The 22,720-nt window shown below is 41.6% G+C and overlaps 1 protein-coding gene across 1 annotated transcript; it reads left to right on the forward strand.

The window, feature by feature from the left end:
* The first annotated feature begins 10,970 nt into the window (after nt 1-10,970).
* Nucleotides 10,971-12,935, forward strand: LOC138885756 (uncharacterized). Its single transcript, XM_070166736.1, has 2 exons — nt 10,971-11,378; nt 11,535-12,935. The coding sequence occupies exons 1-2, from the start codon at nt 10,971-10,973 to the stop codon at nt 12,933-12,935; spliced, it is 1,809 nt and encodes a 602-aa protein (XP_070022837.1).
* Nucleotides 12,936-22,720: the final 9,785 nt, after the last annotated feature.

Below are 22,720 nucleotides of genomic sequence, written 5' to 3' on the forward strand. Positions count from 1 at the left end.
GTCCCCAAACCTCTACAAGTCTCCGATGAGCACTAGGTGGCCGTAAATGGAGTTTCGACGGTCCAAATCGACCAAAACCAATGCGAAATAATTTCTGTTGATGAGGAGATTGCTCCCAACACCTCAAACGACAACAACGACTATCCAATCTTCTCGAATCTGCAGAAAACAAATTCTGCAGAGTCGACCATGCCCGGTCCTCGACAAAATGCGAAAGTCAACTCCCATGCTCAATTGGGGTAAGGAAATCATTCAACAAGGTTCCCCAATCCTAAGCAAGATAATCGTAGTCCAAATTCACAAGAAGCAGCTCAAAAGTCTGATGATCAAGTTTTGTCTTCTTCACCAGAACTTCAGGTGGTCGACGATGGTGGCCAGCCCTCCCCAGCACCTCACTAGCCCTCCCAGGTATTGCACACACCAATTTGAAGAAAAATCAAAAACTCCCTGTTAAAAATGCAACACCTCCAGCCCAACCTACTCTGCAACTCCCCCCCCCAACTGCTACTACTGTTTCTCACCCAAATAATTTAAATCCTAAAGCCAAAACTCAAATTAACCAATCCCCCCCCCCACATCCCCCAACAGTTACACACTCGTTTGCTACTAGGTTGAGGGCTAGGCATGGTGCAGAGATTGCTCCAATTGAGTTCACCACACCTGTTATCACAACCAAACAGGGGAAAACACGCACACGCATACATAGATCTGTACAAAAATAAGAAAAGGGAGTGGAAGCAGCTCCACCACCAGTATCTTGCCGGAAGTTACTTTGGCGTTTGTCGTCGTAGGTAGCAGCGTCAAAAAGTGTACATAACAGAAAAAATACAAAGGCAAAAAGATATGAGAATTCTTCTACTTCGATGTTGTTCTTCGATGTCTTGGCTCAGAGAGAGAGGGGGGAGAAGAAGATGATAATATTTTAATAAGAAAAGGGGTGACTTAATTAGTGGGACCTGCTGACATAGAAAAAATTGAGGGGGTCAACTGCCACGGTGGAGGGACGTTAGGATTAGGGGTAATTTTAAAAACTTGATTAACGGTAGGGGTTAGATTGGATGAAAAGAATAACGGGTAGCAAAAGTAAACAATATACCATAGTAGAGGAATAATTTTGGATTTTTCCCTATACATAATTACCTGGGAAAAAATAATTCAGTCCGCACTTTAAAAAAAATAGAATTACATGCACACCACAATTAGGTAATGTGAGCACGTGATTTTTGTTTCCACGACAATCACTCCAAAAGAAATCGAAAAATAAAACAAATTGTCTTTGTGTACAATTTTTAGAATTTGCGTGGCATTTTTTGATAGTTATTTGTAGTTTTTGTCTGTGATTGTTTATTTTATTAAAGAAAAAAAATACAAAAAATATATGTTGCGTGTAAATTTAGGATCTTATTCTACTATTAGGAATTAATTAAATCGTATTTGGTTTTTAAATGAATGAAAATCACAAAAAAGGTATTATTTTTTGGTAATTTTGTCATTTTATTGCTTAATGGTTGATTTTGTTTAATTGATGTTTGATCTTGTGTGAGTCAATTAATGTCTTTTTGATATGATTGTAGTTTTACAACTTATTTTAGGATTTTTGGTAGATTAGTATTTAGAAAAGGAATTAAAAGAAGAAAAGAGATGAGTTAAAATTGGACAAATCGGAATCGGACCAGGCCCAAAAAATCAGGCCCAAAACTCATCCCCACCCGGTCCAGTCTAGCCGGCCTCGAAGACATGCGAAACGACGTAGTGTAACATTGAAACTGCTTCGTTTCGCCATCAAAGATCACAGCCACTCGATCTAGATCAATCCAACGGTTCTCGTTTCACAATCCTAACCCACCTCAGCAAACCCGACCCATCACCATCCCAGACCCAGCCCCTCATTAAAACCAAACGACCCCGTTTCTACACCAAACGACCCCGTCCCGTCCCTCACCAATTGATCCAAGCCGTTAAGATCATTTGATCTAACGGCTCAAATTAATTATCACGTTTCATATACCCAAAACCCCCAAACCCCTCTTACCCGTTTCATTCCCAAACACCTTTCCCCTCTGTCTCTGAACCTAAACACCCCTCAGAACCCTAAGCGTCGCATCTCCACCCCCTCACCATAAACCCGGCGGCAACGATGCCGGTGACCACCAGATTAACACCCCTAGTGCACCTCGACCCCCTGGACACGGATCTACAAACTATTGGTTTCAAATCTTCCCCCATCGTCTCGAATCTTCATTTGAAGATTCGAGCCAAACCTCAGCCTATGCTGATCCACCCCAAATGCACACCAGTTACTACCCTGACCTCCCTCGTGACCAAACCAAGCCTGGTTTGGTTCGAATCTAACTAGAAAAGCTCGAACCCCTAATCTGAGCCCCAAGAACCCTAGAAATCCAAAACCTGGGGGTTTGTCCAATTAAACGAAGGGTTGGGGTCTAATAGACCTTAATCGAGATATTCTCAGTTGAGAACACTTCGATTAAAGTCCATTCAACCCCAAAAGAAGTCCGAGTCAGAATCCAAGACGGGTCCGCCTAGCCTTCAATTCCTTAAGGTATTTTCTTTTCCTTGTCAGTTCCATGCTTTGTTTATGTCTGTTTATGTGATTAAAAGTCAGTTGGAGTTTGTGTTCAATTGTGTCGACCATTCTGTCCATCTCGGCCGGACCTTTTATTTGGTCGAATTTGCTTCTGCGCGTTTTGTTGCGTGTTAATTACAGTTTGTGCAATCGAGCCGAATAGGCTCCGTCGATTAGTTAAGCTTTGCATAAAATCATTGTGCCTATCAGCATGAAATCACCCCCGTACCTGTTCGAGTTTGATTATTTGTTATCGATTGCATATGTTGTGATATATGGTCTGTTAATAAGTGTCGTCGATTAGTTTCGCAGTCTTGAATGTTAAAATAACCTGATGACAATTTGGTTCATGTTGCTTCAATTCTGATTGAGTCAATCTGCACCATTTATCTATCAGTCTAGGAACTGTTTTAACTGATTGAATTGGATTTAATTCACTGCTTTGAGCTGTTAGTGGAAGCCATGTTGTGGACAGTTGCTTTTGAATTAATCAATTCATCCGACCATGCTTGATTAGAACTAAATATTATTTGAGCATTCACTAATGGCCTGCAGAGAATAACAGGCTTTTCAGATGTTTAAAAATTGAAAAGAATTGCATCTGAAAAGGGGTATAAAATGAGTGCTTTTAAAGTAGGAAGCATGGGGGGTCAGTTTTTAATTGGTTTTAACAAGCTGAAAATCAGGGACAGCATGGGTTCAATGATAAAGGGTAGAAATGCACATGAGGAGGGAATAAAAAACAGGCTGAAAGTTGAAATGTTTGAATTAAAAAATGGCCAGCTCTAGTCTTTAAAAAGGGGATTGATTTCAGACAAAAGGAGGAGGTTAGAACCTAATGAGAGTTAGAACCAAAAGGAGTTGATCTTGGAACAAAAGAGAGAGCTCATTTCTGGACTTCAATCCTAGACATACAAATAAAAAAACCTCTGTTTGCTCTATTGAAGCTGAAAATTCTGCTTCTTCTTCACTTTTTTTCTGTTTGGAATCAGCATTAACTGCTTTGTTCTATTGAAACTTAGGTTTCTTTCCTTGAGTGTCCGAAAATCAGAAACTATTTGTTCCACTGTTATTGCGGATCTACCTATTTCTGCCTGGTCTCAACTGAGCCTCCGGAGTCTGTTTTTGTTTGGATATTTGAGTATTGTTTTCATTGAGTCTTATGTTGGTTCTGTTCACTGAGGTGTATTTTGTTAGTGGCTACTGTTGTGGCTGTTTGTGTTGCTGTGTTGTTGCATACTTCATCTGCTGATCCTCCTCTTTTCCTTCTTGTGTCCAATATCCAGGTACACACTTGAATTTCACACTGATGTAACAGTAACATTGAGTATGAAATGAAAGATGCGAAGGATTTTAATCATTTGGTGTTGTACTTGTAATTTTATAAAGTGTTAGTGGATTGTGTAGTTTTTTTTGGGTTATAACTCAATAGAAAAAATGCGTTAGGTAGTTTGTACTTAACTGAAACTTAGTTTGTTTAATACTGTGATCTATAGTTGTTTAGTTGTATATATGATATAGTTATGTAATTTGTGGAATGCACAAGTAGTTAGTATATCGATAACTAGACTTCATCTCTAGTCATACTTTACACCTATAGGGCAGACTACTTCTAACCTTGCCAAATGCAATATAGCTTTAATCATTTGAGTTAGCTCTATCAAAATCGGATTCCATTAGGCAGTTTATAGGACAATGTTTGAATCCCGTTAATAATATACTCTAGTAGTTAATTCCATTAATCTCATTAAGAAAAACAAATGTTAGTTTAAGTTCAACTTGGAGAACGGTTAGCGTGAGTTTAGCATTTTATCAAGCTCGTATGCATTTTTTTTGTTCTTTTCTTTTTTTTTTAAGCAGTTCGCTCATGGAATAAGGCACGAAATAATTCCCCGCTTTACAAAGTTGAGTGCAATTTTTCGTTAACATCTTTTGTAATCTAATAATTAATAAGAGGCCGGAGCTTGCCAAGCATGTAATTTAATTAGCGTATATTTTCTTCTTTCATTTTTAGAGACAAACATAATAGAAAAAATGTAGTCACTGTTAGGTTTATCCTTTTAAAAATAAAAATGAGACGAGCCTCGCCAAATAAAAATGCAAATTGCGGGGCCCTCAATAATTGATCATAATAAAATACTTAGAATTTAGGATGGACTGTTTAGTGAATTTCACTGCCTTACCCAAAAATAATAACGCGTTAGACTCTTTAGGCGCGATTTAATTAAATTACATTCTTAAATTCGGGTGCGCATTTATGCGACCCAAATCCAAATCTCAACGGAGTCGGAATGTATTAACAACCACGGGCGCATTGATTGTGACATGGTTCGAAATGCATTTTCACGACGTTGCAATTCTATTAAAAATAATAATAAAAGTGGTTTAAACTTAATAAAAGCACACAAGTTATAACATGTATAAAAAGCATATATTTAGCCATTACAATAATTTAAGCGACCGTGCTAGAACCACGGGATTCGGGGGTGGCTAACACCTTCCCTCGGGTCAACAGAATTCCTTACTTAGAATTTCGGGTTCGCAGACTTCATTTGGAAAGTCGAATATTTTCCTCGAATTGGGATTCAAGATAAACCGGTGACTTGGGACACCAAAAGCCAAACTTTTCCCAAGTGGCGACTCTGAATTAAATAAATAATCTCATTTCGAATATTGTCACTTAAATTGGAAAAACTCCCTCACACACTTATCCTTCGGGGTAGGCGCGCAAAAAGGAGGTGTGACAGCTCTAGCGACTCTGCTGGGGAACTAGAACCCAGAACGCTTGTTCAGGGTTCAGAATTCGAGCTTAGAAAAATTGTTGTGTTTGGCTTTAACTGATTTCCCTATATGTTTCATGCTTAATGTGCTAAATGTTACCGCTTTGATATTATCTGAACTGTATATAAATTATGCCGAAACCCTTCTCTTCTTACCTCCGGGGAGGAGCTTGCTGGTCAAGACTCCCTATTCTATTAGTGTCATACCCTGAAATAAGAAAGAGGCCGGACAAGTTACAAAGCCGGACGATCTCGCAGGTCCCCGGTACGTAGCCCCCTCCTCGACTCGAGTTGTCCGCTCGGGTACATAGTCTAGAACATATACCTAGGATAAACCTAGTATAACAAAACCTCATGCCGGATCCCTAGTAGGAACGCTTATTTGCATCATGTTGCATTTGACATAGGGGACTCAACACAGGGGTTGGGTCCGTCTAGGACAAGCAACCCGAAATGAAAAGATCATCCTGCTGCATCCCGTTTTGCGCATTTATTTGCTTCAGATCTGCATGCTGACCGGTTCCTGAAATCGAGAAATATTTTGAAGAGGAAATGAAAATAGCAGGTAGGGAGATAACTACTTATTTTTTTTTAGAAAAATAAAACCAATGTCCAAGTAATGTCAAAACCTCGCCGAATTTTTTTTTTTTTTTTTTTAAAAAAATGAAAACAAAATTTATCTTTTAGTTTGATTTATATAAAAAAAACAAATATATATAATACAAAAAATATTTATTTCCTTTTAATCGCTCTCAAAATCAAAAATATTTGTTCAAAATTCAAAAAAAAAAAATTCTTTTGTAGTATCTCTTTCATAAATTCAGACTAATAGTCCAAATACTTCCTTAGAAGATTTTTCGAAATTAAAAAAAAGTGAAAAGAAGTTAAAATTCAAAGAAAATATTTCTTTAGTCGTCGTTTCTTTTCAGAAAAAATAAAAAAAAAATAATTAAAAAAAAATCGAAATCCAAAAATATTTTCTCCTTTTCTTTATAAGTGTTTTATTCAAAAAAAGGGTTTAGTTTATTTCCTCTATTCCTGATCGGCCCGAACTACGCCGGTTTGATTCTCATAGGGTGTGAGATACGTAGGCAACCCTCATCGGGTCCAACCTCCCCTTTTTCAGAAATAGCCAAAATGTCAGAATTTTAATTTCATCATAAATGAGTCGGGTGATGCCGTTTTGTCAAATGTAGCCGAATGTTCCCAAAAGGGACGGCGGAAGGCTGGTTTTGCATAAACGGCCGCTTTCGATCATCCTTTAGAGTTTTGATCGGTTAGACCCTCACATCCTTAAAATCTTCATCCCCGAAGTGCTGAAAGGTCGTGTTCGAAAATCGGATCTTTCTTTCTAAAATATAGTCAAATCATTTTTGAGTCAAATAATTTTTGCTTAAATCACCTTAATAAATGTGCAGGACGAGCACAATGCAAAATGAACACTTTTCGATAATGACTAAAGTCCCTGTCAAGTTGCGGGTATGGTGGGATGATCTAGATAGTGAAGGGCAAGATGAGGTCAAGAAATATCTGAAAGGTCTCACGGGTTTATTGTAAATCCAGCCTCGGGGAGATATCATAAGAGCTTTGGTCACCTACTGGGAACCGGCACACAATGTCTTCCATTTCTCCAATTTTGAACTCACCTCGACTCTGGAGGAAATAGCCGGGTACATCGGAAATGCTGAAGTCCCATTAAGGCAAAAATACCTGGTTTCCCCAAGAGCTGTCATTGTGCATCGGTTTCTAGATTCATTAAAGATACACAGGACGGTCCATAACCCAGATTTGGCCGCAGGTTTCTGTAGTCCGCGCTTCATATACGACAGATATGGTCACGTAAGAGGATTCAACAATCCGGTTAACAAGCTATGTAGCAAAGGTAACCGTCAGAAGTGGGATGAGCATAGACGAGTGGCTTTCATGATAACATTTTTGGGCCTTTTGGTGTTTCCAAGGAAAGACGGAAACATTGATCTGAAAATATCCGGGGTCGTCAGTACTTTGCTCACTCAGAATGAAAGCACTCTCGTGCCTATGGTAGTATCTGATATCTTTCGAGCTCTCACAGCCTGCAAAGCCAGAGGGAATTTTTTCGAGGGGTGTAATTTGATGCTAAAAATATGGATGACTGAACATCTCTGTCACCGTTCCGAGCTTTTGGGTTATGGTTCCTCGAAGAAGACTTTCATAGAAGAGTTTTACACGAGAATCAAGGGGGTCAGTCTACCCGAGGGAATTACGGCATGGACGTCATTCTTTCGAACCCTCACCGCCAGCCAAATACAATGGACACTGGGATGGTTGCCTGTTGATGAGGTCATATATATGCCGACCGCTAGGACCCACTTTCTATTTATAGGACTTAAGATCATTCATCCTTACGCGCCCTATCGAGTTTTGAGACAACTCGAGAGATGCCAGATAGTGCCACACGGGGAAGATCTTAGTGCTCAAGCAATTGAGATTAGCCCTGACGCACAATTTCCTGAAGCAAAAGTCCGTCAGATCTGGAATGAATACCAATGTTTAAAAACAGATACTTGCGTGCAGGATCGGGCCGAAGGTGAAGTAGCACTAGGGTACCTTGTGTGATACAGAAGAGAACTTGAGCACAAAAGGCCGGCTAAAAGACCCCATATCCTGAATTTTGCCGAGTCATCACAGGAGCAATGGGATTGGTTAGCAAAAGAAAAAAGCTATCGGTTTGAAATCAGCAAGCTGAAACAACAAATTGAAGGTCTAAAATATGAGCACAACGTGCAAGTTGCTACTGATCTGGGAGAAAAGAACAGTTTGACCCAGGAAAACGAGACGCTCAGGGCCCAAATCCAGCAGATAAGGATAGCCGCTGATAACCAACAAAGGAGCCGGTCGGATGAGCGACTGATAAAAGGTTTAAAAATGGAAATTGGTGAGTGCCGGAGTGAGTCGGAGAATCTTGAGAATACCATAACAGGACTCGAGACACACTGGGCAAAAAGAACAGAAGAGCGCAACCGGTACCTGCAGCAGTTGAAAAGGGACCATAAGCAAACCATTGCCAATTTGAAGAGAAAGGTGGCCACTCTTGAGGACAGAGTGTTTGAACAAGCCCGAACCTTTGAAGCTGAAAATAGACGTTGCTATGATTTACTGGCCCAAATGGAAGTAGAAATCCAGCAGTGGCAGAATCAACATCTCCAGGATTCTCGGGTTTTGAAGGCCCGTAATGATCAAATAAAGCGCCTACTCATAGAAAAGAGGCAAACCAGGGATAATATTAAGACCATTGCCCATGCCATCATTAGGAGGTGTCTACGATGCGAAGATATGACCCGCATTACCTTTTTCTCGGCAGTGATGATTAATGTCAAGCAGACCATGTATGAGCTGGAACAACTTGAAAGGGACCTCGCACCTAAGCCCGCGGCGAGGCCGAACGATGCCCCGCGGGCGCCAATTCTTAAAACTTTAATGTATTTATAGGTCGAGTCTGTATTTTCCGTCTTGGCATCTTTTGTTTGTCTTTTCGAATCAGGGTGTATCAGTAGTTGTTGAGTTTGTATTTATTTCAAGTCTGTTATTCTCCCTTTTTAAAAAAATGTTAGTTTGTAATAGATTGTTTTAGTAATAAAAAAATGTTTATTTATTTTTACACTTGTTTGTTTTGAACTACGTAATGATCTGATTCACGTGGCACCGTGATACGTAGGCAATTCTCATCGGATCCGGTCACGTTTTTAACTTCATAATAATAACAAAAAAAATATAAAAATAAATAAATAAAGGGGAGCATAAAGAGAAGCCGGAATGACGCATGCCATCGATGCAAACATGTAGAAATTTACTTAACTGTATAGGTGCATCACACCCCAACGTGAGATTACCTGTCTGTTATTTGTTTCAGACTAACCGTTTGCTTGCTGCTAAGTCCAGGTTTTTAGAAAGGTGGTTTGGTTTGGTGGAGGTCTGGCCTCACATTCATACTTTACGAGGTCGAAAGGAAGTGTTCAGTTGCCCATCACTAAGTCGAGAGGAAGTATTCACACTTACTTCACGAGATCAAAGGGAAGTGTGGAGATGTCTTCAGAAATTCCTTTGCCAACAATTCCTGTCTCCGAAGAGAGTTCAATCTCGGCCATCCCAACTTCTGAATCAGCAACTGCTGAAGAAAACAGAATCTTGCGGATTCGCATGTTGGAAATGTTGGATGATTGGAACAATGGAAAAGAGCCGCCGAGTGTAATCCCTGGATTCCCCGAGTTGTTCTCTAGGACAAGTGGGACTTCCAACGTCCCCATAAGTTATCCAACTAACCCATTCGGGTACCCTACCATTTCAGCCCACTCCACTGGATCACCCTCTGATTCTTATCCCCGGATGTCAATGACAGATGTGGCTACAAACATATTCACTGCACCGCCCAGTCCAATCGTGGCACAACCCGCTACACACAAGCCTAGTTTTGACTCTTCCTCATTCACATTTCAAGCACCATCCTTCTCGCTGGAACCAACTCGGTTTACCATCAGCACTCACCCTCAACAGCCTCAATACAAGCTTACGCCTGGGCAAGACCAAAATCCCAAAGCTCTTGAACAAGATGAAATGGCAAAAAGAATGAGGAGCCTCGAGCAGAGTTTAAAAAATATGCAAGGTTTAAGCGGGCAGAAGAGTGTTTCCTATACTGATATGTGCATGTTCCCTCACGTGCACCTGCCCGTAGGGTTCAAAACACCGAAGTTTGAGAAATATGATGGGCATGGCGATCCCATTGCTCACCTCAAAAGGTATTGCAACCAATTGCGTGGAGCTGGCGGCAAAGAAGAATTGTTGATGGCATACTTCGGAGAAAGCTTGGTGGGCATAGCCTCAGAATGGTATATGGATCAAGACATATCTCGATGGCACATTTGGGATGATCTTGCCAGAGATTTTGTAAGGCAATTTCAGTATAATATTGACATCGCGCCATACAGGAATTCTTTGTCAAACTTGAAGAAGAAACCCTCAGAAAGCTTCAGAGAGTACGCTATTAAATGGTGCGAGCAAGCATCAAGAGTAAAACCTCCCATGGATGAAATAGAAATGGTCACTACTTTCCTCCAAGCTCAAGAATCAGATTACTTCCAAAACATGATGTCAGCCATGGGGAAACCTTTCGCAGAAGCAATTAAGATCGGAGAAATGGTAGAAAATGGGCTAAAAATGGGTCGAATTCTAAGCCAATCTTCCATCAGAGCTACCTCCCAAGCCATTCAGGGTGGGTCTGGATGAATAGCAAAGGGAAAGAAAAGGGAAGAAACGTTGGCATCGTCGGGTACAAGGAGAAGCTATACTCCCGGACCCCTTTTCTCAGAGAGGACCCCGCAGCACTATTACCCTCACCAAGATCTGGCCTATACTCCGCAGCCATACTCGGTCATGAATACTCAACCTTATGTCCGGCCACCGCAACAAGCCAATCGGAGCCAAGCTCCACCTCCCTGAAATCAGCCTCCTTACCGAACCACTATAATCCACAATTACCCCAAAATAATTTCCGTCCTCAAGAACCACCTAGAAGACAAACTTTCACACCCATTGGTGAACCGTATTCTACCCTATTCCCAAAACTAGTCCAGATGGGTTTCCTGCAACCAGTCCATCAGACAAGGCACAATCCAGCATCACCTGCTTACAAAGCCGGTGTCTGGTGTGCTTACCATTCGGGAGCAGAAGGGCATGATACCAATGATTGTTGGACTTTAAGAAGGGTAGTAGAGAACTTAATAGAACAGGGAAAGATAGTATTAAGGGACGAGGAGGTCCCAAATGTGACCAACAATCCATTGCCCGCTCACAATAATGGGTCGTTGATTGGGATGATCTGTGAGGACAAGGAATTTGATCCTGCCCTGAAAGCTATAATCGCCATTGTCGATGCAGAGACAAAGCCTAAAACAGCCCTGAAGCAAGAGAAAGGGGAAATGAAGACTAATACTGTCAAGGCTGAGACAAAATCGGAGACGATGTTGCCTTCGAAGAATGAAGTTCTCTATATTCCATGAGGTCGATCAGAGAAGCCACAGAGATTCGAAATAAAAAGGGCAATACTGATGTACGTATCGAAAGGGGCCTTTGTGGTCCGGGGGACGATTAAACCGCTTTAGCTGAATGAGCGAGTGATTATCGGACGCGTACCATAGAAGCCAGTGACAGACCTGTCTAAAGTACCGTGGAATTATCAACAAACATTGGTTACATACCAAGGCAAAGAAATCACGGGGGAACTTCCAGAAAATACTTCTGTTGGAAAATATTCAGACATTCAAGAGGTGAACAATGCCACACGGAAGCGCTTCCCACCCAAGAAGCCTGTAAGCGCTGAAGAAGCAGAGGCTTTCTTCCAGAATATGAATATGCCTGACTATGAAGTGGTGGATCAGTTGCGCAAATACCCTGAACAAATGTCTATGCTATCTTTGCTAATGAGGTCCGCCGAGCATCAGAAGATCCTGCTCAAAACCTTGAATGAAGCGTATGTGCCGGTTGAGACTTCAGTTGAACAACTTGAAAGAATGACGAAAAGGTTCTTTGCGGTTAATCAAGTTTCTTTTAGCAAGAACGATTTGCCTCCGGAGGGAGCAGCTCACAACAAGGCTTTACATCTGACAGTCAAGTCTGAAGACTACTACGTCAAGCGAGTAATGTTGGATGGGGGTTCGGGTGTTGACATTTGCCCGCTCTCCACGCTGCTAAGAATGGGAATTGGGACCGGAAGGATTCGCCCCAATAATGTCTGTGTAAGAGCTTTTGATGGTATCAAGAGGGACACCCTCGGAGAAATAGACCTGATATTGACTATCGGGCCGGTGGATTTCGAAGTAACCTTCCAAGTACTGGATATGGACACATCTTACAATTTTCTCCTCGGAAGGCCTTGGATTCATGCTGCGGGGGTTGTACCCTCCACTCTCCACCAAATGGTGAAATTTGAAGATAAAGATCGGGAAATTGTGGTCTACGGAGAAGACGAACAGTCTATTTATCGGGACCCATCCATCCCATGTCTTGAAGCAAGAGAAGGGAGTGAGCACACAGTTTATCAGGTTTTTGAAGTTGTGCTGGCGGGGCAGTATGAAGAAGGGAGCCCTTGTCCCCAACCTTTCTTGTCCAACGCTTCAATCATGGTTGCTAAAGAAATGATCCGACAGGGATTCAAACCAGGAAAAGGGCTTGGAAAATCGCTGCAAGGAATAACGGAACCTATCACCTTGCCTTCCACTAAGAAACTCTTTGGGATAGGCTTTCAACCTACTCCAAAGAATGAAGATTGGGCAAAGAAGAGAAAAAATGAGGGATGGAAGTTGCCTCGACCATTGCCACATTTGTACGAAACTTTCGTCAGACTAAAGTACATTGAAGAAGAAGATGACGAGGCCTTTACAGCCGAAGAGATTGAAGAAATATGTGGGGCAATGAGAGAAATGTTTTACGAGACTCACATGGTTCAGCTGGGAGAAGGCACAAGCACCGCTGAGGTGCTGTATATGGGTCCCGATGCCAGGCTGCAGAATTGGAAGACTACGCCATTCCCAATTAGGTAGGAGTCCGGGTAGACCTGTCCTGCTACCTTTCCTGCATCACGAGTTATCCCAGGGTGTAACTCGGATGTTTTTCTTTAGTTTCCTGTTTTAACTTCCTGAATTATAAACCCTGTTATCTTCCCAATCCCAAGGAATAAAATCAGTATTTCGTCATTTTTCCTTTATTCTTTCTAATTTTTGCTATTTTTCTTTTGTCTTTTCCTTTCAGTTATAATAATGCGGCTTTAAATAATATGACATGCTTGAGGACTTCACGCCCAGATCCAAACGAGCTGTTTAATTGTGAAATAATGAACTAAGAACCAGAATATGACGAAGAAGAGGCTTTTAGGGAAATAAATCGAGAACTGGAACACTTTGAGAATAAACCTAAGCCAAATTTGAACGACACCGAACCGATTAATTTGGGAACTCCTGAAGAAATCCGAGAAACCAAAATAAGCATTCACACAGATGAGAAAATGCGAGATGCAATAATTCAACTCCTCTTTGAATTTAAAGATGTGTTTGCTTGGTCATACGATGACATGCCAGGATTAAGTGTTGATCTAGTGGTACATAAATTGCCAATTTACCCTGATTGTCCTCCAGTTCAACAGAAGCAGAGGAAATTCAAGACTGATATCAGTGATAAGATCAAAGAAGAAATCACAAAGCAGTTGAAAACAGGAGTAATTTGGGTAGTTCAGTATACTACGTGGTTGGCTAATGTAGTTCATGTACCGAAGAAAGATGGGAAAACTCGGGTGTGTGTGGATTACCGAGGTTTGAATAGGGCAAGTCCCAAAGACAATTTCCCGTTGCCCAACATCCACATCCTTATTAATAACTGTGCCAAACATGAGATACAGTCTTTCGTAGATTGTTACGCTGGATATCATCAGGTGTTGATGGATGAAGAAGATGCCGAGAAAACCGTTTTCACTACACCTTGGGGTACTTACTGTTATCGGGTTATGCCGTTCGGTTTAAAGAATGTCGGGGCAACTTACATGAGAGCCATGACTGCCATTTTTCATGATATGATGCATCAAGAGATAGAGGTGTATGTAGACGACGTGATAGTCAAGTCCAGGACTCAGGACGATCATGTTCGAGACTTGAGGAAATTTTTTGAGAGGTTGAGAAAGTACGACCTGAAGCTGAATCCGGCTAAGTGCACCTTCGGAGTCCCATCGGGCAAGCTTCTGGGTTTCATAGTAAGCAGGAGAGGTATCGAGTTAGATCCAACAAAGATAAAATCTATCCGAGATCTACCTCCTCCAAGAACGAAGAAAGACGTGATGAGTCTATTGGGCAGGTTAAACTATATTAGCCGATTCATTGCCCAACTGACTAGCATATGTGAGCCCATATTCAAGCTATTCAGGAAGGATGCAGCAATCAAATGGACGACTGAGTGTCAAGAAGTTTTTGACAAGATCAAAGAATATCTTTCAAATCCTCCAGTTTTGGTCCCACCAGAGCCAGAGAGACCCTTGTTCTTGTATCTGACGGTCTTGGAAAATTCTTTTGGTTGCGTCCTCGGACAGCATGACATAACTGGAAAGAAAGAGCAGGCGATCTATTACTTAAGCAAGAAGTTCACCGGTTATGAGGTCAAATACACTCTGTTGGAGAGAACGTGTTGTGCTTTGACATGGGTCGCTCAGAAATTGAGACATTATCTCCAAGCTCATACTACTTACCTCATAACCAGGTTGGATCCTTTGAAATACATATTCCATAAACCGATGCCTACTGGGAGATTAGCAAAGTGGAAAATCTTGCTTACTGAATTCGACATAGTCTATGTCACTCGCACGGCGATGAAAGCCTAGGCATTGGCAGATCACTTGGCTGAAAACCCAGTCGATGAGGAATACCAACCATTGAGTACTTATTTTCCACATGAAGAGATAAACACCATAGAAGTAGTCTCGGAAGACGCTCATGCTTGGAAGATTTTCTTTAATGGGGCCGTAAATGCCAAAGGTGTAGGAATTGGGGCAATCTTGATCTCACCCACCGGTCAACACTATCCGGCTACAGCTAGGTTTCGTTTCTTTTGCACGAACAATACAGCCGAATATGAAACCTGCATCATGGGCATGAATATGGCGATCGATCAAGATGTTGAAGATTTGTTGATTATGGGGGATTCTGATCAGATTATCCGATAAGCCTAGGGTGAATGGGAAACTCGAGATGTCAAGCTTATTCCTTACCAGCAGCACATGGAGGATCTCAGCAAGCGATTCAAATCAATAGAGTTCAGGTATATCCCGCGGTGTCACAATGAACTAGCCGATGCACTTGTCACCTTAGCTTCAATGTTACCTTACCCAGGCAATGCCCACATCGATCCCTTAGAAATCCAAATCAGGGAAAGACACGGTTACTGTAATGTAATCGAGGAAGGACCAAGTACCCAGCCATGGTACCATGATGTTAAGAGGTTCTTGAAGACACAATAATACCCCGAACATGCTACTGGAGATCAAAAGAGAACTATTAGGCGGTATGCGAGTGGATTCTTTTTGAGCGGCGAGGTATTGTATAAAAGAACCCCGGATCTCAATTTGTTAAGATGTGTTGACGCCGAAGAAGCAGGAAAAATCATGCATGAAGTACACGCAGGAGTGTGTGGACCTCATATGAATGGGTATGTCCTAACGAAGAAAATCCTTCGAGCTGGGTATTATTGGATAACCATGGAGAAAGACTGTTTCAGTTTCGGCCGGAAATGTCATCAGTTCCAGGTACACGGAGATCTGATTCATGCACCTCCAATAGAGCTACATCCTATGTCGGCGTCGTGGCCGTTTGTCGCCTGGTGTATGGACGTCATTGGTCCGATTGAGCCGAAAGCCTCAAACGGGCACAGATTCATATTGGTCGCTATCGACTACTTCACAAAATGGGTCAAAGCTGTCACTCTCAAATCGGTCACTAAGAGAGCCATGGTGGATTTTGTACATTCAAATCTTATCTGTCGTTTTGGTATTCCTGCAACTATCATCACAGATAATGCGGCAAACCTGAATAGTCATTTGATGGAGGATGTATGCGCAGTTCAAAATAATGCATAGGAACTCCACTCCTTATCGGCCAAAGGCCAATGGCACTGTTGAAGCGGCAAACAAAAACATCAAGAAGATTTTGAGGAAAACAATCCAGAGTTCCAGACAGTGGCATGAACAGTTACCTTTTGCTTTGCTGGGATATTGCACTACAATGCGCACATCAGTAGGCGCAACCCCATACTTGTTGGTTTATGGGACCGAAGCTGTGATACCGGCAGAGGTAGAAATTCCTTTGCTCCGGACCATTGTCGAAGCAGAGATTGAAGATAGCGAGTGGGTTAAGACTCGATTGGAGCAGTTGACCTTAATTGATGAAAACCGAATGGATGTGGTATGTCACGGGCAGTTGTACCAACAAAGAATTGTCCGCGCTTACAACAAGAAGGTGCGACCCAGGAATTTTGAAGTAGGTCAACTGGTGTTAAGGCGCATTCTTCCGCATCACCAGGAAGCGAAAGGAAAATTTGCTCCTAATTGGAAAGGTCCATACATCATCAGGAAGATATTACCAAGATGAGCATTATATCTGGGTGATATTGAAGGAAATGATCCTGAAACAGCTGTGAATGCGGATGCAGTCAAAAGGTACTATGTCTGAGTTTACTTCGGTGATGTCTTGGCACATTTGAGATGATGAAGGCTTTTATTCCCGCTACCCAAACACTATCAACTCTTTTTACAAACCCTTTGAGTCGGTTACATTTCCTTGGCTACCCTCTTTGGAACCCAAAAGCACCAAAACACAAAAAAAAATGATTTGCCTGAACTACGTCTGACTTGATTCCGAAAGGATACGTAGGCAGCCTCTCTCTGGGGTTCAGTCACACCAAAACAAAAATCCAATTTTCCCGGAAGTTGAAACTGGGGCAGATGTTATAATGTTTCGACCACGGGCCCACCAAATGGTTCCAAAGTTGTAATTTCATCCACAATTCTTTTTACCAAAAACCAAGTGCACGTCCTTCGGATCAATCGCCAAAGGCGAGGGAAACCGAGAAATATCATTGTTGGAAGCTGATGCATTCTAAAACTGAGAGAAATAAAATGAGAGAGTCTTGTCGGTGAAAACCTTCGGGCACCACAAGGCGACGGGAGTAGAGAAACCAAGAATGAGAGAGTCCGTTTAGTGAAAACTCGCAAAAAGCACTATCAGGCGACGGTGAGAAGAGAAATGAGAGAGGTCGACTAGCGAAAACCCGCAAAGGGCGCTGTCGGCCGAAAAAATGATTTCACCTCAGAAAGTTCTGGCAAGGTTCCCTGGTTTGGAAACATAGATCCGTTTGGTTGATGAGAAAATGCAAGTTCGTGAGGTTCAAGCATCCAGTCCAAAAAACATGACATGTCAATTTAAAGTCAGCATGCGCCTCAGATAAGTCTTTCTTTTCCCCGAAAGGGACGCTTCTCTTTTAAATTCGTTTCTCCGCTCTTTGTTTACCTTTCCTTGAATCCCTTTCATTTTAGCCCTAAATTCCAAAATGTGTTGGAAAGAAAAGGTGGTAGGACCGGTTTCACAGAGCTCCGTCTAGCAAGAAGTAAAGAAAATACCCAGCCTCAGTGGTGCGTCAGTCCAATCCCGACTGATCATGATGTTGATTACCTCCAAAGTAAAGGCATTAAAAGAAATCCCCAATGAGATCTGCCCCAGTAAAGATCCCCAAGCAGAATGAGATGGAAGAACCAAAGCCTTACACGGGCGAATCATTATGAAATCCTGAAATCCGAGTCTTATCAGTTTGAAAGGGGGCCGCCTTTGAAGCTAGTCAATGGCAAAATTTCTCAACAGAAATGAGGCCGGGACCAAGCAATTGGAATAAACAAGGCCACCAAACCAACCACCGTTTTCAGACTGACAATTGTTCTTTGTTTGGAAAATTGAAACAGGTGCAATCCAAAGCAACCGTGCAAAAAGCAGGTGCAACCAAAGGGAAAAGAAATGCACAAGTGCAAGAAACAGCTTTGCAGAAAGGAATCAACCCAAGAGGGAAGTTTCGTTGTTTATCATTTCTTGATTATTTCTTCAGTTTGTTTTTTATTCATTTGTTCTTGATTAGTTTTAATATAGGAATGTGTTAGATTTAATTCGGTTTCATTTTTTTGCTTGAAGTTTGTTAGTTTCTCTTCCAGTGATTTAATGTGAATGTTTATGTATTGGTCTTTAGTTTTTGATCTAGTTCGAATCATTCATCTTTGTTATGATGTTGTGGGATTTAATTTGAAGTTCAATTGATTTTTGAGTTTAGTGATTTGAATCTATTTGTTTGTTGTTGTTGTGGAATCTGAAAGTAGGCTTGTTGTTAATAGAGAAAATAAAATAAAAATATTGTTCAGTCAAAATAATTCCAGTTTGTTTCTTTGTTGTTCATCATTTAGTTTGAATTTATTGTTTGAAATTGTTTAGGAATTGGTTATAGCTGTTATATTTTGGTTAGAATTAATTAGGCGGATTGGATATAGCTGATAGGGTAGAATGTTAAATTACAGTATTTTCAGGGGTCATGAAATCCTGAAATCCGAGTCTTATCAGTTTGAAAGGGGGGAGCCTTTGAAGCCAGTCAATGGCAAAAGTTCTCAACAGAAATGAGGCCGAGACCAAGCAATTGGAATGAACAAGGCCACCGAACCAACCACCGTTTTTAGACTGACAATTGTTGTTCTTTGTTTGGAAAATTGAAACAGGTGCAATCCAAAGCAACCGTGCAAGAAGCAGGTGCAACCAAAGGGTAAAGAAATGCACAAGTGCAAGAAACAGCTTTGCAGCAAGGAATCAACCCAAGAGGGAAGTTTCAACCAAATTCTTTCCTGCATTTTTACTGAACAAAAAATAATTAAAAAAAATGAAAAGAGAAATAAGAAGAAAATTCCAAAAAAGGGGTTAGTTTAGAATCCCCAATATCAACCGATTTTTTGCCGACATTAGGGCTCCAATCCCTGAGTTGAGCAATTTTCCTTTAGCCGACATTATGGCTCCAATCCCTGAGTTGAGCGATTTTCCTTTTAACCGACATTAGGGCTCCAATCCCTGAGTTGAGAAATTTTCCTTTAGCCGACATTAGGGCTCCAATCCCTGAGTTGAGCGATTTTCTTTTAGCCGACATTAGGGCTCCAATCCCTGAGTTGAGCGATTTTCTTTTAGCCAACATTAGGGCTCCAATCCCTGAGTTGAGCAATTTTCCTTTAGCCGACATTAGGGCTCCAATCCCTGAGTTGAGCGATTTTCCTTTAGCCGACATTAGGGCTCCAATCCTTGAGTTGAGCAATTTTCCTTTAGCCGACATTAGGGCTCCAATCCCTGAGTTGAGCAATTTTCCTTTAGCCGACATTAGGGCTCCAATCCCTGAGTTGAGCAATTTTCCTTTAGCCGACATTAGGGCTCCAATCCCTGAGTTGAGCGATTTTCTTTTAGCCGACACTAGGGCTCCAATCCCTAAGTTGAGCAATTTTCCTTTAGCCGACATTAGGGATCCAATCCCTGAGTTGAGCGATTTTTCTTTAGCCGACATTAGGGCTCCAATCCCTGAGTTGAGCAATTTTGCTTTAGCCGACATTAGGGCTCCAATCCCTGAGTTGAGCGATTTTCTTTTAGCCGACATTAGAGCTCCAATCCCTGAGTTGAGCAATTTTTCTTTAGCCGACATTAGGGCTCTAATCCCTGAGTTGAGCGATTTTCTTTTAGCCGACATTAGGGCTCCAATTCCTGAGTTGAGCGATTTTTTTTAGCCGACATTAGGGCTCCAATCCCTGAGTTGAGCGATTTTCCTTTAGCCGACATTAGGGCTCCAATCCCTGAGTTGAGCGATTTTTCTTTTAGCCGACATTAGGGATCCAATCCCTGAGTTGTGCAATTTTCTTTAGCCGACATTAGGGCTCCAATCCCTGAGTTGAGCAATTTTTCTTTTAGCCGACATTAGGGCTCCAATCCCTGAGTTGAGCAATTTTTCTTTAGCCGACATTAGGGCTCCAATCCCTGAGTTGAGCGATTTTCTTTTAGCCAACATTAGGGCTCCAATCCCTGAGTTGAGCGATTTTTTTTTGCCGACATTAGGGCTCCAATCCCTGAGTTGAGCGATTTTCCTTTAGCCGACATTAGGGCTCCAATCCCTGAGTTGAGCGATTTTTCTTTTAGCCGACATTAGGGCTCCAATCCCTGAGTTGAGCAATTTTCTTTAGCCGACATCAGGGCTCCAATCCCTGAGTCGAGCGGTTTTCCCTTTTAGCCAATATTAGGGCTTCAATCCCTGAATTGAACGTTTTGTCTTTTGCAAACATTAGGGCTCCAATCTCTGAGTTGCGCCTTTTAGACTTGAGGTTTCCAATCCCCTCATCAATTCTGTAGATTTTTATGGCAATTAACTCACGAAATTTTCCTAGTGAAATTGGGGCAGAAAAATTTCGTTCGTTTGTTTGTTTTGTTGTCTCAGCAGGTCTGACCTCGAGGCACATGGATCGAGATGACCTACGGAGTAAGTCTCAATCTAGAATAAAGAAAAAAATAAGAAGATGTTTCCAAATATTGGAGCAAACAAGGTGCGGATCGCTCAAAATCTGATTGAAGTCACGAGCTCTGCCAATCCCTTTTCACTCAATGCTGCAGAAATAAACAAGCACCTACAACTTGCGAGCATCAAGATTCGGATCGAAGTCTACAAACAGAATCAGCTAAGACTCAAGATCAAGTTGCAAAAGAATTATAGATAGGAATCTTGTAACTAGTGGTTGACAGGCATAGGTAGTTAGTTTAGTTTCAATTCTCCTTGGTTGTAATAAGGAGATCGGTAAAGCAATGGCGGCAGCAGCAACAGCAGTAACAGCAAGCATTGCAGTCCCATGGTAGTCCCAACTACCAAAACTTTCCAAACTACATTGACCTAATTCCTGTTTAGCCCAGGATATGTAGGAAATCTTTGAAGCAAAGATTCGGTCAAATCTTTCAAAAAATGTGCTTCACACGGAGTATTCCAACGGGCAAAAATCGCTCGTATCCGCTCACTTTATCTTTGCACGAAAACTCTTCATATTTTCGGACAAAGAGGGGCAGCTGTGAGCACGTGATTTTTGTTTCCACGACAATCACTCCAAAAGAAATCGAAAAATAAAACAAATTGTCTTTGTGTACAATTTTTAGAATTTGCGTGGCATTTTTTGATAGTTATTTGTAGTTTTTGTCTGTGATTGTTTATTTTATTAAAGAAAAAAAATACAAAAAATATATGTTGCGTGTAAATTTAGGATCTTATTCTACTATTAGGAATTAATTAAATCGTATTTGGTTTTTAAATGAATGAAAATCACAAAAAAGGTATTATTTTTTGGTAATTTTGTCATTTTATTGTTTAATGGTTGATTTTGCTTAATTGATGTTTGATCTTGTGTGAGTCAATTAATGTCTTTTTGATATGATTGTAGTTTTACAACTTATTTTAGGATTTTTGGTAGATTAGTATTTAGAAAAGGAATTAAAAGAAGAAAAGAGATGAGTTAAAATTGGACAAATCGGAATCGGACCAGGCCCAAAAAATCAGGCCCAAAACTCATCCCCACCCGGTCCAGTCTAGCCGGCCTCGAAGACATGTGAAACGACGTAGTGTAACATTGAAACTGCGTCGTTTCGCCATCAAAGATCACAGCCACTCGATCTGGATCAATCCAACGGTTCTCGTTTCACAATCCTAACCCACCTCAGCAAACCCGACCCATCACCATCCCCGACCCAGCCCCTCATTAAAACCAAACGACCCTGTTTCTACACCAAACGACCCCGTCCCGTACCTTACCAATTGATCCAAGCCGTTAAGATCATTTGATCTAACGGCTCAAATTAATTGTCACGTTTCATATACCCAAAAACCCAAACCCCTCTTACCCGTTTCATTCCCAAACACCCTTCCCCTCCGTCTCTGAACCAAAACACCCCTCAGAACCCTAAGCGTCGCCTCTCCACCCCCTCACCATAAACCCGGCGGCAACGATGCCGGTGACCACCAGAATAACACCCCTAGTGCACCTCGACCCCCTGGACACGGATCTGCAAACTGTTGGTTTCAAATCTTCCCCCATCGTCTCAAATCTTCATTTGAAGATTCGAGCCAAACCTCAGCCTATGCCGATCCACCTCAACTGCACACCAGTTACTCCCCTGAACTCCCTCGTGACCAAACCAAGCCTGGTTTGGTTCGAATCTTACCAGAAAAGCTCGAACCCCTAATCTGAGCCCCAAGAACCCTAGAAATCCAAAACCAGGGGGTTTGTCCAATTACACGAAGGGTTGGGGTCTAATAGACCTTAATCGAGGTGTTCTCAGTTGAGAACACTTCGATTAAAGTCCGTTCAACCCCAAAAGAAGTCCGAGTCAAAATCCAAGACGGGTCCACCTAGCCTTCAATTCCTTAAGGTATTTTCTTTTCCTTGTCAGTTCCATGCTTTGTTTATGTCTGTTTATGTGTTTAAATGTCAGTTGGAGTTTGTGTTCAATTGTGTCGACCATTCTGTCCACCTCGCCCAGACCTTTTATTTGGTCGAATTTGCTTCTGCGCGTTTTGTTGCGTGTTAATTACAGTTTGTGCAATCGAGCCGAATAGGCTCCGTCGATTAGTTAAGCTTTGCGTAAAATCACTGTGCCTATCAGCATGAAATCACCCCCATACCTATTCGAGTTCGATTATTTGTTATCTATTGCATATGTTGTGATATATGGTCTGTTAATAAGTGTCGTCGATTAGTTTC

This window comes from Nicotiana sylvestris, chromosome 2, assembly GCF_000393655.2.
Source record: "Nicotiana sylvestris chromosome 2, ASM39365v2, whole genome shotgun sequence".
NCBI lineage: Eukaryota > Viridiplantae > Streptophyta > Magnoliopsida > Solanales > Solanaceae > Nicotiana > Nicotiana sylvestris.

Excerpts from the sequence above, each read along its gene's own strand:
- LOC138885756 (XM_070166736.1), top strand. The coding sequence starts at position 10,971 with ATGGGTTTCCTGCAACCAGTCCATCAGACAAGGCACAATCCAGCATCA. Across the intron at positions 11,379-11,534 it reads TGTTGCCTTCGAAGAATGAA|AAGCCAGTGACAGACCTGTC; the intron begins GTTCTCTATATT and ends CGCGTACCATAG.